This window comes from Puntigrus tetrazona, chromosome 11, assembly GCF_018831695.1.
Source record: "Puntigrus tetrazona isolate hp1 chromosome 11, ASM1883169v1, whole genome shotgun sequence".
In the NCBI taxonomy this organism is placed as follows: Eukaryota; Metazoa; Chordata; class Actinopteri; order Cypriniformes; family Cyprinidae; genus Puntigrus; species Puntigrus tetrazona.
In genome coordinates this window covers 18,332,313-18,344,124 of record NC_056709.1, presented here as the reverse complement: position 1 = coordinate 18,344,124, position 11,812 = coordinate 18,332,313, and the positions used below count along the sequence as shown (strand labels likewise).

The 11,812-nt window shown below is 42.1% G+C and overlaps 1 protein-coding gene across 1 annotated transcript; it reads left to right on the top strand.

The window, feature by feature from the left end:
• The first annotated feature begins 10,215 nt into the window (after positions 1–10,215).
• On the top strand, positions 10,216–11,323 carry id1 (inhibitor of DNA binding 1, HLH protein). The gene is made up of 2 exons (XM_043252105.1): positions 10,216–10,687; positions 10,796–11,323. The coding sequence occupies exons 1-2, from the start codon at positions 10,337–10,339 to the stop codon at positions 10,829–10,831; spliced, it is 387 nt and encodes a 128-aa protein (XP_043108040.1). The 5' UTR covers positions 10,216–10,336; the 3' UTR covers positions 10,832–11,323.
• Positions 11,324–11,812: the final 489 nt, after the last annotated feature.

The window sequence follows — 11,812 nt, the reverse complement described above, 5'->3', positions numbered from 1 at the left end:
AGGGCATTTCACTAAAGACACTTACACAGGCAGAGAAGGGGAACGAGGGAGGAGGGGAGGGGGAGTAAAAGAGGATATTTCCAGTGAAGGCAAAAGGAGGATGTTGTGAAATCGTGTTGCGTATTTGACTGCACAGCTGCAGCTTCGCAGAGAGGGCCGGACTGAGCATGTGCAATCACGAGGAGTCGCATAAAGCAACGCTGACATTTCTTGATTGGGGACGGTATCGCAGATAATGTGAGAACATGATATGACCTGTCAGTGTGGGAGGACTGGCAGTGATGGAGGACGCAGAGAGCTGCGCACATGCACCTTTCGTTTCCTGTAACTATTAGGCTCTGATCCAGCGCATTCCTCCGTTTGGGAAGGAAATGCCTCACAGCTTCGGCCTCTCTGATGGTTCAAACCAGAGAAACACCCTGCACATTGACTTCTTTTGTTCTTGCTGACATATTTATGAAAGGTCTTGCAGGTGTTGAGGTCAACTATTTGCGAACACAAATAATGAATGAAATATAACTCGAAATCAGCTAAATGTGTGAGGTAGCATAACTGTTCATGTGGTGTTTAATGGTATTATAAATGATTATACAAATAATTACATGTGTAATACGATACAAAAATAAAAATGTTTAATTCAATACAGAAATGTGTCAAGTAGGTCATAATGGAAAATATTAAATAGTTTATAAAGGGAAATGTCTTTGGAGATCCCTTCGTAGTTAATGGAAAAATAAAGTTAAAAAAATAATAAAAAAATTAAATGTATAATTTAATTTAGATTGTATAGTCTGTGGTATTTTAAAAAAATTAAAATAAAAAAGTAGATTTTTTGATTACACTAAAACAGTAATACTATGATATTTCATTTAGCATAATATATTACTGTTGTCAATATATTATTATTATTATTATTATAAAAAAATGATGACAATAAAACTTGAAACACTTCATAATGACAAATTATAATATATATATGTCCTAGAAACAGCTAAATATAAATCTTTCTTTCTTTTCTTTTTTACCCTTCACAGGTAAAAAAAAAGGGGGAAAAAAGATTAATTTAGAGTTAGTCTGTAGTCTGTCACTTTTTAAAAGTTACTTTAGATATAAATATATTCACCAAACCTGCATTTTTTTATTAAAATACACTAAAAACAGTAATATTCTGATATTGTATGAATTCAGCAATATAATATATATACTTATAACAATAAAACTTTAAAATCTAAACATATTTCTCAAATTGGTGACTCTTTCCTTGTCATAAACCTCTAAGGCGGACCAAGTAGTGCATGTTAATTAAGAGCTGTGGGGTCTGTAACCACTGAAGCCATTTATGGTGAGATGGCCTCCAAAAACACAGTATACGAGTATATGAAGCCAAGCGTCCTTCCATACAGGTTCTGTGTGGTCCAGCTCCCCCAGGAAACGTGCGTGGGAGCCCCGGGCTCTCTTCAACAGTTTTGCTTTGATGCCCGATCTAAAGACTGGTGCAACGGGTGGTGTACATGCATTAAGATAAATGCACGGCCTATTGTTGCATGCCTTTGTTCAGGTTGAGTGTGTGTATATAGGTAAGATATGTCCTTTAGGTCTTCGTGTGTTTTGTGAATATAGATTTGTGTGTGAGAATGTGTTTTTGGCGGGAGGGGGGGGTTCCACGGCGGTCCCCTCCTGCCTGGTTGCCAAGCGAGCACCATATGGGCTGCCTGTTAGAGTGCAGCTGAGGTCTCTAGGCCGTTCCCAGAATTGAGATGGTAATGAGAGTGGCTCTCTTTAACTGGACACTGGACTCAAGCTGGAGCTGAGAGGAGACGCTGCCTTTCAGTGCCTCCAACAGGCTGCGGGACAGCCCACCTCCGCAAGACGCAGCCCCTCCAACAGGGCCAAACCACCTGTTTGATTTTCTCATGAAGGGAGGGGAAGGGGCGGCAAGAAAGAATAAAGAGAGCGGGAGAAAGCAGAGGAATGTGCTCGGTTAATTCTGTTCATGAGTGTCTCCTTCTCTTCATTCAACTTTCTCCAGAAACCCCCTCAGTGGCGCACACATACACACACCAGAGTAATTTAGAGTCTATGCTCGCAGATGAACAGGCAGTGGAGGACGATGGTGAGAACGTACCACACACACAATGTTCACCCGTTCTCCTTTTGTTACTGTAACCCCCCGAAACAATGCAAAGAAGAAAAGAAGAATGTCAAAGAACTGGGGCACCTTCTGCTGCCTGTTGCACACAATTGGATTCCTGCAAGTCAAGCCTGGTAGATACATGCGTGTGTGTGTGTGTGTGTGTGTGTGTGTCCAAGTGTATGGCGTTGCGCGGGTCTGGCTGTGGGAAAAGAGATAGCGTCAGTGTGTGTGTGTGTGTGTGTGTGTGTGTGTGTGTGTGTGTGTTTGTGCAGGGGACACATTCTTGTACCGTGAGAATGCCCAGGGGAGATAGGATGCATCCTTTGCATCCAGATTGAAGCCTCATTCATTTCCATTCTTGTGGTCATTCCTATGGACTCGCAGAAAACAACTTTCCGGACTGGGCTGAAAGCTGTTTTGTTTACTTGTTTGGGTCACACTTTATATTAGGTGGCCTTAACTACTATGTACTTGCATTAAAAATAAGTACAATGTACTTATTGTGGTTATGATATATTGCAAAACACGGGATACGGGTAAGGTTTGGTGGTACGGGTGGGTTTAGAGTGGGTTAAAGTTTAATGGATGAGTTAACAGTGTAAATATAAATGCAATTGCGTAATTTAATTGCAGATGTAATTACATATAGGTATTTAAAAAAATATAAGTATAATATAAGTATAAAAAATAAAACATGTATCTACACAGAAAGTGCATTATATCAAATGGTGTTAATGCCACCTGGGACCATTGTTTGTGTGTTTATAACGGTCTTTGCCTTATATGTTGTATTATTTGTATTATATGTATATGGCCAAGTTAGGGGTTTCAATTAAATTTATGCAAAAAAAGCAGATGCTTAACTATTTTAAACATGCATTTCAATCGGAACAACTAATTTTGTGCTTAATATGCGGAAGTTGTGCTGAAGCATATTTGATTGTGCTAAAATGTCTTAAATATAAATATCTTGACTGATATTATACTTATATCATACAACCTATGTTAATAGTGACTTTAAAACTAATTTTAGGTATAATATTAAGAAATGTGCATTATGCGATAAATAAATACTCCAAATAAAGTTTAATTATAATTTTATATCAGTACGTCTTAAGTGACATTTCATTAAATATGTAAATTGATTACTTATTATAAAAAAATATGTTTTAAATAAGTTATAGGATAGTTTTTTTTTACTGCGATGAGGTTGACAGATTTTTCCCCTCTTGTGGGAGTTGGCTAAATTTACATTTTATACCTACATAAAACAGGTGAGAGGTTGAATTTTAGCTGTATTATATTTAACAGCCCAGCCCTGCCATATGGCAGATGGGCAGCTGAAGTGATCCAGCTTTAGGCAGTGAGTGTACACTTTTAAACTTATAGGCAAAATGGCTGATGAGCTTCACTTGTATTAAAGCTGCAGGCTAAACACCTGTGCGGAGGGTGTATGTGTGTGTGTGAGAAACACAGGGTGAGTGTGTGTATTTTAGGGTGTGGCTAACTGCCTCGGCTCTGTGGACAAACAGCCTCACAGCAGCACCTGATACATGTGAGTTTCTGGTTACCTCTTTCTGATGTGTTTTCAAACCTATTTACACTCTAATAAAGGAATGAAACCAATGAGTCAAAACCAAACAATTCTTGCCTGCAGACTCAGTTGCCTCACTGCCTTCTGCCATTCCTCGCACCTGTTGATCCCGAGGCTCGCGAAGCGGTTGCAAACATTTCTTAAAGTATGACGTCGCCCCCACAGTTGAGCAAGTCAGCTTTTATATGCAAGTACAAAACATGTTGATTACCAACATAATTCACAGACAATCACTAATTGTATCTTAAAGGAATATTCTGGGTTCGGTACGGTTAAGCTTTATTGACAAGCTTAATTGTGGCATAATGTTGACAACCACAAAAATACCACAGAAAAAAAGGCAAAACCTAGGTTAGGGTGAGGCACTTACAATAATACGACTCTTAAAATGCATTCATTTCTGCCAAAAAATATATATTTTTGTGCTGTAATGTTGTTCTCATCATTTTTATTGTCATTTTAGGCTAAGTCTTGTTAAGTTAAATACAACCTCTGACTAAAAGTGTTAGTTAGCATTTTTTTTTACACTAGATCATGTTAACACACACATCGTTTACATAGCCTCGCTACTGAAATGGCGAGTGTTTTAAGACTTTAAGAGTGGCCCGAATCGCTTTTATTTTTTGTGCCAATCAACATTATCCCACAAGTGCCTAGAATATTCATTTAATGGCCATACAAGTCCAATCAAAGTATCTTGAGAGTGCCGTACCACCCAGAGGGGAACGATCTTACAATCCACAATAATCCAGATTACATAGATGCAATACTGAAAACAAAAGAGCTGGAAAGGTCTGTTCAGTGTCAACGCCGGCGGCCATTTATCAGAACCATCAACGAGTTTCATTCTCAGGCGACTGCCACAATACGCTCTGACAAACAGGAGGGCTTCCCATTCTTTGAGACTGCCACTGGGAAAACGGATTTGAGGAATTAATCTTAGTGTGAAGCTGAAGAGGAGAGAGCAACCGGGCTTTGGTATTGTCCCCTTTTCTCTGAATAGGGCTTTGTGAGGGAAGCACAGCTGCCACCATCATCACACCCATCTTTGGGCCGTACTTTCGTCAAGTATCCAGATGGGTTCGGAGGTATTTTCGCACGTGGAGGTATGTGGAGGAAGTCAGGTGATTTGAGCACACAAAGATCTATTAGGTGCAACTCGACCATACCATAAGCAACAAGTTGCGACAAGCCGGGGGACCATGAATAGTTGCTGACGGCACCTTTTTTGACAGCTCCATACAGTAATGGAAATAGCACTGCACCTGACACACAGAGAGCTCTGGGTTTAGAATAGAACAAGCAGAAGCTCTCCAGAGGGTCTCTGGCTAAATGGCCTCTGTCCCTCTCCCCTGCTGGTGGTGACAGCTGCCCGGTAGTAAGGGTCTTCCCTCCAAAACTTGGCCATTATACCCCAGCTGTGAGCAGCTGGTCTCCTATAAACACACACACACACACATCCTCTGGATCAGCCTATTCAATGGCAATGTGATGTAAATGAGGGCAAGGCGAGAACATCATTCAGCTTCTCTTGTTTTGAGGTGGGACCTTCTAAACATCTTTAACAATCAACTTCTATCCACCTGGAGTGAATTCAAGACTTTTGAATGAACATTAGAATAAATCATGTAATGTCGAAAAAGGTGTGTGAAATTTATCAATAGTGTAGTTTAGGGTGACCATACGCCCTCTTTTTTAAGGACATTTCCTAAAAGTGATTTATTTTCATGTTGATATGCTCTTTACAGTCCTTGTACATTATATGTATAGTCACTTTGTTCCCTGTAGATCCCACCTTCTCACGCATGTGATTACGTTTTATTACGTACAGTGCCCCGGATGTTACTGGTCAACCTACTTTTCAGTCCAGCAAAGATGAAAAGTAGTAAAGCAAAGGCAAAATCTGGATATTATGCGGTCACCCTAGTGTAGCTCGCACAGATATAACTTTCAAACCGAACAACTTTCTGTCGGCCAGCACGCATCTACAAAGAACTTGCTGAAATCTGCGTAGGGATCGCGTGGATTCCTATTGAAATGACTGGATTCAGCCAGCAGAAATTCGCCAAACGGTGGCAAACACAGCTTTAGTGTCCACTTTGTATGCGCTTTGTTCGAAACGCACAGAGCGGACGTTACCACCACTTGGGTTCCGTCAGAAGCTCTGCCTTCTGTCGCTTTTCGAGGATGTTAATATGGTGCTGTCTGGTTGCATTTATTACCCCACTAACAGCACAAAACAAACGTCTGTTCCCAGAAGATGACACAGTCACAGATTAACTCGAAGAAGGAGAGCTGTCGCCGATGAGCATGAGAAAAAAGGAGGAGGAAAACAAAATGTGTTTGTGTGCGCGGGGGGTGGCGGGGGGCATCCAGGGGACAGAAAGAGCTCCGACATTATTAGATTTGCAACAAGCCGCAACACTGCCGCCCTTTGTGTACCGGCCTCCTCCCCCGTCCCATCCCGCACGCCTCCCGATGTCCAGAGCTTGTCTCCTCCCTCTCCGTAACCCTGGCTCTCCTGTCCCTTCCCTCCTCAGAGGTCCAAGTCCTCTCCAGGCAATCTCCAATGGAGTGGAAACGATCCCGGGACACAATGCCCACTTTCTGAATGGGGCTTCAGCATACCACCGGTGCTCTGTCACCAGCAGATGGGGAGCTAATTAGGAGCCATTAAGGCACTTTGATAGTGTGTGTGGTAGCCAGGCGGAGAGTGTGGAGTGTGAAAGTGTGTGGCGAGCAGGGAGACCGGCATTCACAAGCTGCTACGGCAAGACCACTATATAGAAAGGAGCGGTATGTGTCAGGACCGTTGACATATCATCGGGGTCGAGACATTATGATGTCAAACAGAGCATATCTGACAATATCTAATAAAGGCAAAGTGGAACTTTGGAACGTGGAACGTTTCAAAGTAAAGTAGCAGTAGATATTTTTTATTGTAGTGTGACGTACGGCCGCATAGAACTAATTATCGAAAAGAATAGAATGTAAAGCCTTCGTTGTGTACATCGGGCAAAATTTATGCAACCAAAATGATTGATACTGTTTGATATTTTGATAAGGAATTACAAGGTAAAGTAAATAAATGAAAGATTGATCATGATATGAGAAATACATGCTATTTAAAAAAAGATTGGGTGAAAACAGAAAAGCTATTTAATAAGGATAAAAAAAGAATCAGCCAACTGCAAAATGTAATGACTTTGCTTTTCGGCTGACATTGCTTAGGCCTCCACCATATTGTGTTTGAAAATCTCCAAATAGCTATTAAGCAGACATTTATTATTTTTGGCTTTTAAAGGCCACCATCCAATCAATTCCCAAAGGATAAAATCAGTCCCCCCCTACGTTTCTTTCCCCATTCCCCCGTTTCAGAAATGCATCGTCCTACGGAAGTCAAATGTATTGTGAAAAGCTATTGACTTTATGTCATAGTATGACTCACAAAAGCTAATTAGGTCATTTTACGTCTGTTCCTAGAGAACTGTATTGTCTTATTGCACTTTGCGTCGAACACTTCCTTTCTCTGTCTGCTGCTTTGTATAGCTGCGATGTTGTGAATTAAAGAGTCCGTAGCCAGCTGATGACACAGCACAGAACACTGCAGCCTTGTCAGACAGCGATCACATGACTTCTGACAGGATGTGATTCCCTCGAGGACAATTATCTGAGGCCACTCTTCCCATGAGAGGGAGAAGTCAAAGATGCATGCAGATGCTGCAAGAAGAAGAAGAGCATTCACACTCGTCCCACACCAGATTTTTTCTGCTGTATAACATATTGTGAGCAATAACCAGCCATAAATCAGATCAGGAAAAGAGCAACATATAAATTATTTATATTGAGTTCGCCATTAAAAAACAAAACAAAGCATGCACATTATTACACAAATAATGTGCATGCTTTTAGAGAATATGCATATAGGGATGTATTTGAGTCTAAAGCTGTAAGCGCACTAGATGCTGAGAAAAACTGATGCTAAAGAAAATTGTCCATTGGTCAGCGTGTGAGGTCATCAAGCAATAAAGCATATATAACTTGTAACTTTTTCTTTGAACTTCCTTTCTTCGCTTCTAAGAATATGTTTCGTATTTTACCAAGAGTTCATAAGGGTGTGCGAGTGTGTGTCAGGGGGATGTTACACTCTTTGCCTCTCTTTGCCTTGATGTGCAGTAAACAGGCTTTGGAGAGCCCAGCTGTGAGGGCTTATTGTTGGAGTCGGTAGGAAGTGCTGATAGCTTGCGCAGCTGAACAAAAGCGGGATGAGCGAGTGGAGGGGCGCTCCAGACTCGTCGGCTCCAGCCGAGATTCTCTCTCACAGTCCCGATACTGCACTCCCATTGTTCAGCTCCTCCTCCGCCTCCCCTCAACCCCGCTCAGCTGTGACCGAGCCAGAAACGCTCCAGTCCCTCAAACTCCCGCAGGATGCACAGCTATGTGTACGAGCCGTCCGTAAAATAAATAAATAACGCGCGCGCGTCCGTGCACGTGCAGTCGGGCGTCATTTCAAAAATAAATAGTTTTTAATAATTTTTTTTTTTAACACGTTGCTAGGCTATTTAATCGCGAATTTGTTCCGTTTTAGAATATTCCCGTCCCAACAAAATGGCTTTTTGCATGTTACGTTATTATTATTTCGCTATTAAATTAGCCTAACGTAAAAGCGCACGTATTCCTATTCTTGAGACGCCAAAAACAAATATAAAAAAAGTAAAAAAAATAAATAAATAAAACGTAAAATTAAAATTAAACGTCAAAAATAACCACTGTTATATTCGAAAACCGTTCTTAAAATTGCAATAAAATAAAAGGGTCTCTTGAATCTCCAAAAAAAAAAAAAAAAAAAAAAAAAGCCCCTCTGGCTCAATAGGCTATTTTTCACTTTGTCTCTCACTTTTGTGTCTTTACAAGAGTCTCGCGGGCGACAATGGCGGTTTGCAGGTGCGCGGAGCGGTAATCGCATCAGAGGTTTGAAGTGATAAATGAGCGCTGACCAGTTTGTTCTCAGGATTCCGCAGCGCGCAGGTGAATGGGGGAGAGCGGAGGGATGCTAGCCTGTTGTTTGTTGTTGCTATAGAGACCGCCCGCTCGGCGCCAGGCTGACAGGCGTCAAGGCTCGAATGAATGGGTGACGTCACGGCGCTGGCGCCCGGCAGTCTGCTTGGGTTTGTTTGGACAATCTGGGGGAAGAATCAGAGCACGGCGATGCGAAGTTATGCGAGCGAGTGAGTACGCGCTCAAGGCGACGCGCGCGTACGAAGGAATTTGGAAGTTTGCGCGAGGAGACGCGTTCAAAGGAAGACGGACGGGGGCGATCCGCGGCGGACGGAACGGAAAGAGACGCGCTCGAATAAAAATGAGATCGCACAGTGAACCTCAGCGCCATGCAAGCGATGCGCTTAGTATTGGTTAGCGGACTAGAGATAGTTTATATATGGGTATAAAATAGTTTTAAGCTGGGGAAAAGGTTTGCATTAGCCCAAGCGTGTAAAGGTATTATTAAGCAACAGTAAACGCCTTTTGTGCTGAAATATGCGATCTCATATTGCACCACGATTTTAGCATATTTTGTACAAACCACAAAACAAATATTGGATATTAAGCAACGGTGCATTAATGTATAACTTTTGGGTTTAAAATGCGTTTAAAAATAACTGAAAGTTTTAAAAGTCTGGAATTCTTGCAAAGCAACCCGTTGTTATATAAACTACAAATAGTTTGGCGCAGCATTCTTTAAAAGGTTTATTTAAAAAGTGTAATGTAAGTGAAATATTACTATGCAGGTGAAGTAAACGCTACTGTGGCGTAACTAAAATGCCTGAAACCATTTTGTTGTCATGTGACAAAATAATCCCAGATTTGATCCCTTTGTCACTCACAATGTCAAGGTCATTAAGTTAAAAGACAGCAAATGATGAATGATTTTTCGTTCAGGTTGTTAACGTCCTACAAAATTCGTACTATATTCATTTTTATCATTACCTATAGTTATTATGTTGTTATTATTCATTTAGTAAAGAAAATATCTTGGCCTACATTCAGACACGTGCTGAAAGTCCCTAATTCGCCCAGAAATAACAGTAATGTCTGTGACAAACAGTAAATGGATGGTAACAAAGATGCTGATGAAACATTTTACAGTGCGCTTTGTTTCTTAAAGCAGCCCACATACGAAGCAAGCATGTTTCATTTGAAAGTAATAACTGTTGCCTGTTGATCTTCGACCACCCCCACCCTCCTCTTGATCTGTCTGCTTCACCTGTGGAGTGCACGGACAGCTGGATACCCACAGATCATTCGCAGAAGACACACATTTGTTTCCATTTGTAACACCATCCCCCAAGAATATTGTAACTGCGATAACAGAGCCGCGCCGCCATTGGCTGAGCGGGCGACTCCGGTGGAACCCCATTGGCCCAAGCCCGCAAACACGAGTGTTTGGTGACGCCCACAAGCGCCTACATCCTTTAAATACCGAGCGGCTCGGCTCCGTGAGCATGTGGTGAACTGTCATCGCACTCTCGACGCCCTAAGACGCTAAAGGACTACGAGCGTACCGCCTCAGCTCATCTCTTTTGACTTGACCGTCAGCCTTTACAGCCAAAATGAAAGTTGTGGGACCTACCTGCGCGCTGAAGAGCGGCAAAGTCGGAGGGGAGGACGTCGTCCGCTGTCTCTCCGACCAGAGCCTGGCCATCTCCAAATGCAAGATCCCGCTGCTGGACGAGCAGATGACCATGTTTCTCCAGGACATGAACAGCTGCTACAGCAAACTGAAAGAACTGGTGCCCACGCTGCCGACCAACAAGAAAGCCAGCAAGGTGGAGATCCTGCAGCACGTTATTGATTACATCTGGGACTTGCAGGTGGAGCTGGAAAGCAAGAAGAACCAGAGCTCCGCTCCCAGGACTCCCCTCACGACTCTGAACGCGGAACTGGCCAGCATTTCTGTCGAGGTAAATATTAAAACGCGTGACCTTCCGCGCTCAAATAAACGACGTGATCTTGTTACCGGCGTGTACGTAAAAACGAGCCGACTCACAATGTTTCCTCTTGCCTTGCAGAACGGCTGCTCAGATGACCGAATCATGTGCCGTTAAAGCCGACGCTCCCGGTTTCACGTCGACCGATCGAGAAGCGTCGCGAAGAACCAACGGAGGCGCTCGGGCTGGAGGCGACGACGGGAGCAGAGCCGCCGAGACGCCTTGAACTGTGTTGTTGGGAGAAGCTCCTTCTCCTTCTCCTGTCGTAGAGGAAAACAACTTTCGGCGGAGAGTCGCGAAACTGTCACGAGACGCGAAGCGTGACGGTCTCTCCGAGATCTTCCCAAACAAATCGATGTGTGTGTGTGTCAGCTGTGGAATCCATGGCGACTATTCACTTAATAGTTCGTGCATTTCCCTTTCGGTCAAAGTTTCTCCGATGTTTTGATAACTCTTCAGAAAAAAAAATGTCTATTTTGTTGTAAAGTTTTCTCAGATTACTGAGCGAAAGAATGTATTGTATATTACAATGACGTACGACGCGAATGCCTTATTGTGTTTTTTACAATGTATATTGTTTTTTTAATTAAAACAAGAAAATGAGACTCATTTCGGACTTGTTTTATCTATGTGTGTGTGGGGGGGGATGAATGAATGGAAGTTGGGACGGACTGAGAAAGTTGTTTACTTTGTACTTTAAAAGAAAAAGTTTAGCTGTTTTAAAATGAGTTGGTCTCACGAGGTCAGAGGTCACTTAACCCGGTTAACGCGTTAAAGCTAAAGGTTCAATATGTTATCGTGTTACATACAACCTGGCAGTCTAGTCATTGCAGTTCAACTTTTCTCATCTTCAGCTTGATTTGATTCGGGCTAATTAAACCGAAAGCGAACTTATCCCTTCGGACTGTAACTTTTAGTCCAAACAAAACCTAAAACTTTCCATTTTAGTTTTAATAAACCGCTTTTAACCGATGTTCCCAAACAAAACAAAAAAAAACACATCCAGTTTGTCTATAGTGACATTTCATCTACAGATACATCTGATAAATACATTAACAGTAACAAATATCCTATAAAATAACAGCAAAAACATTGTAG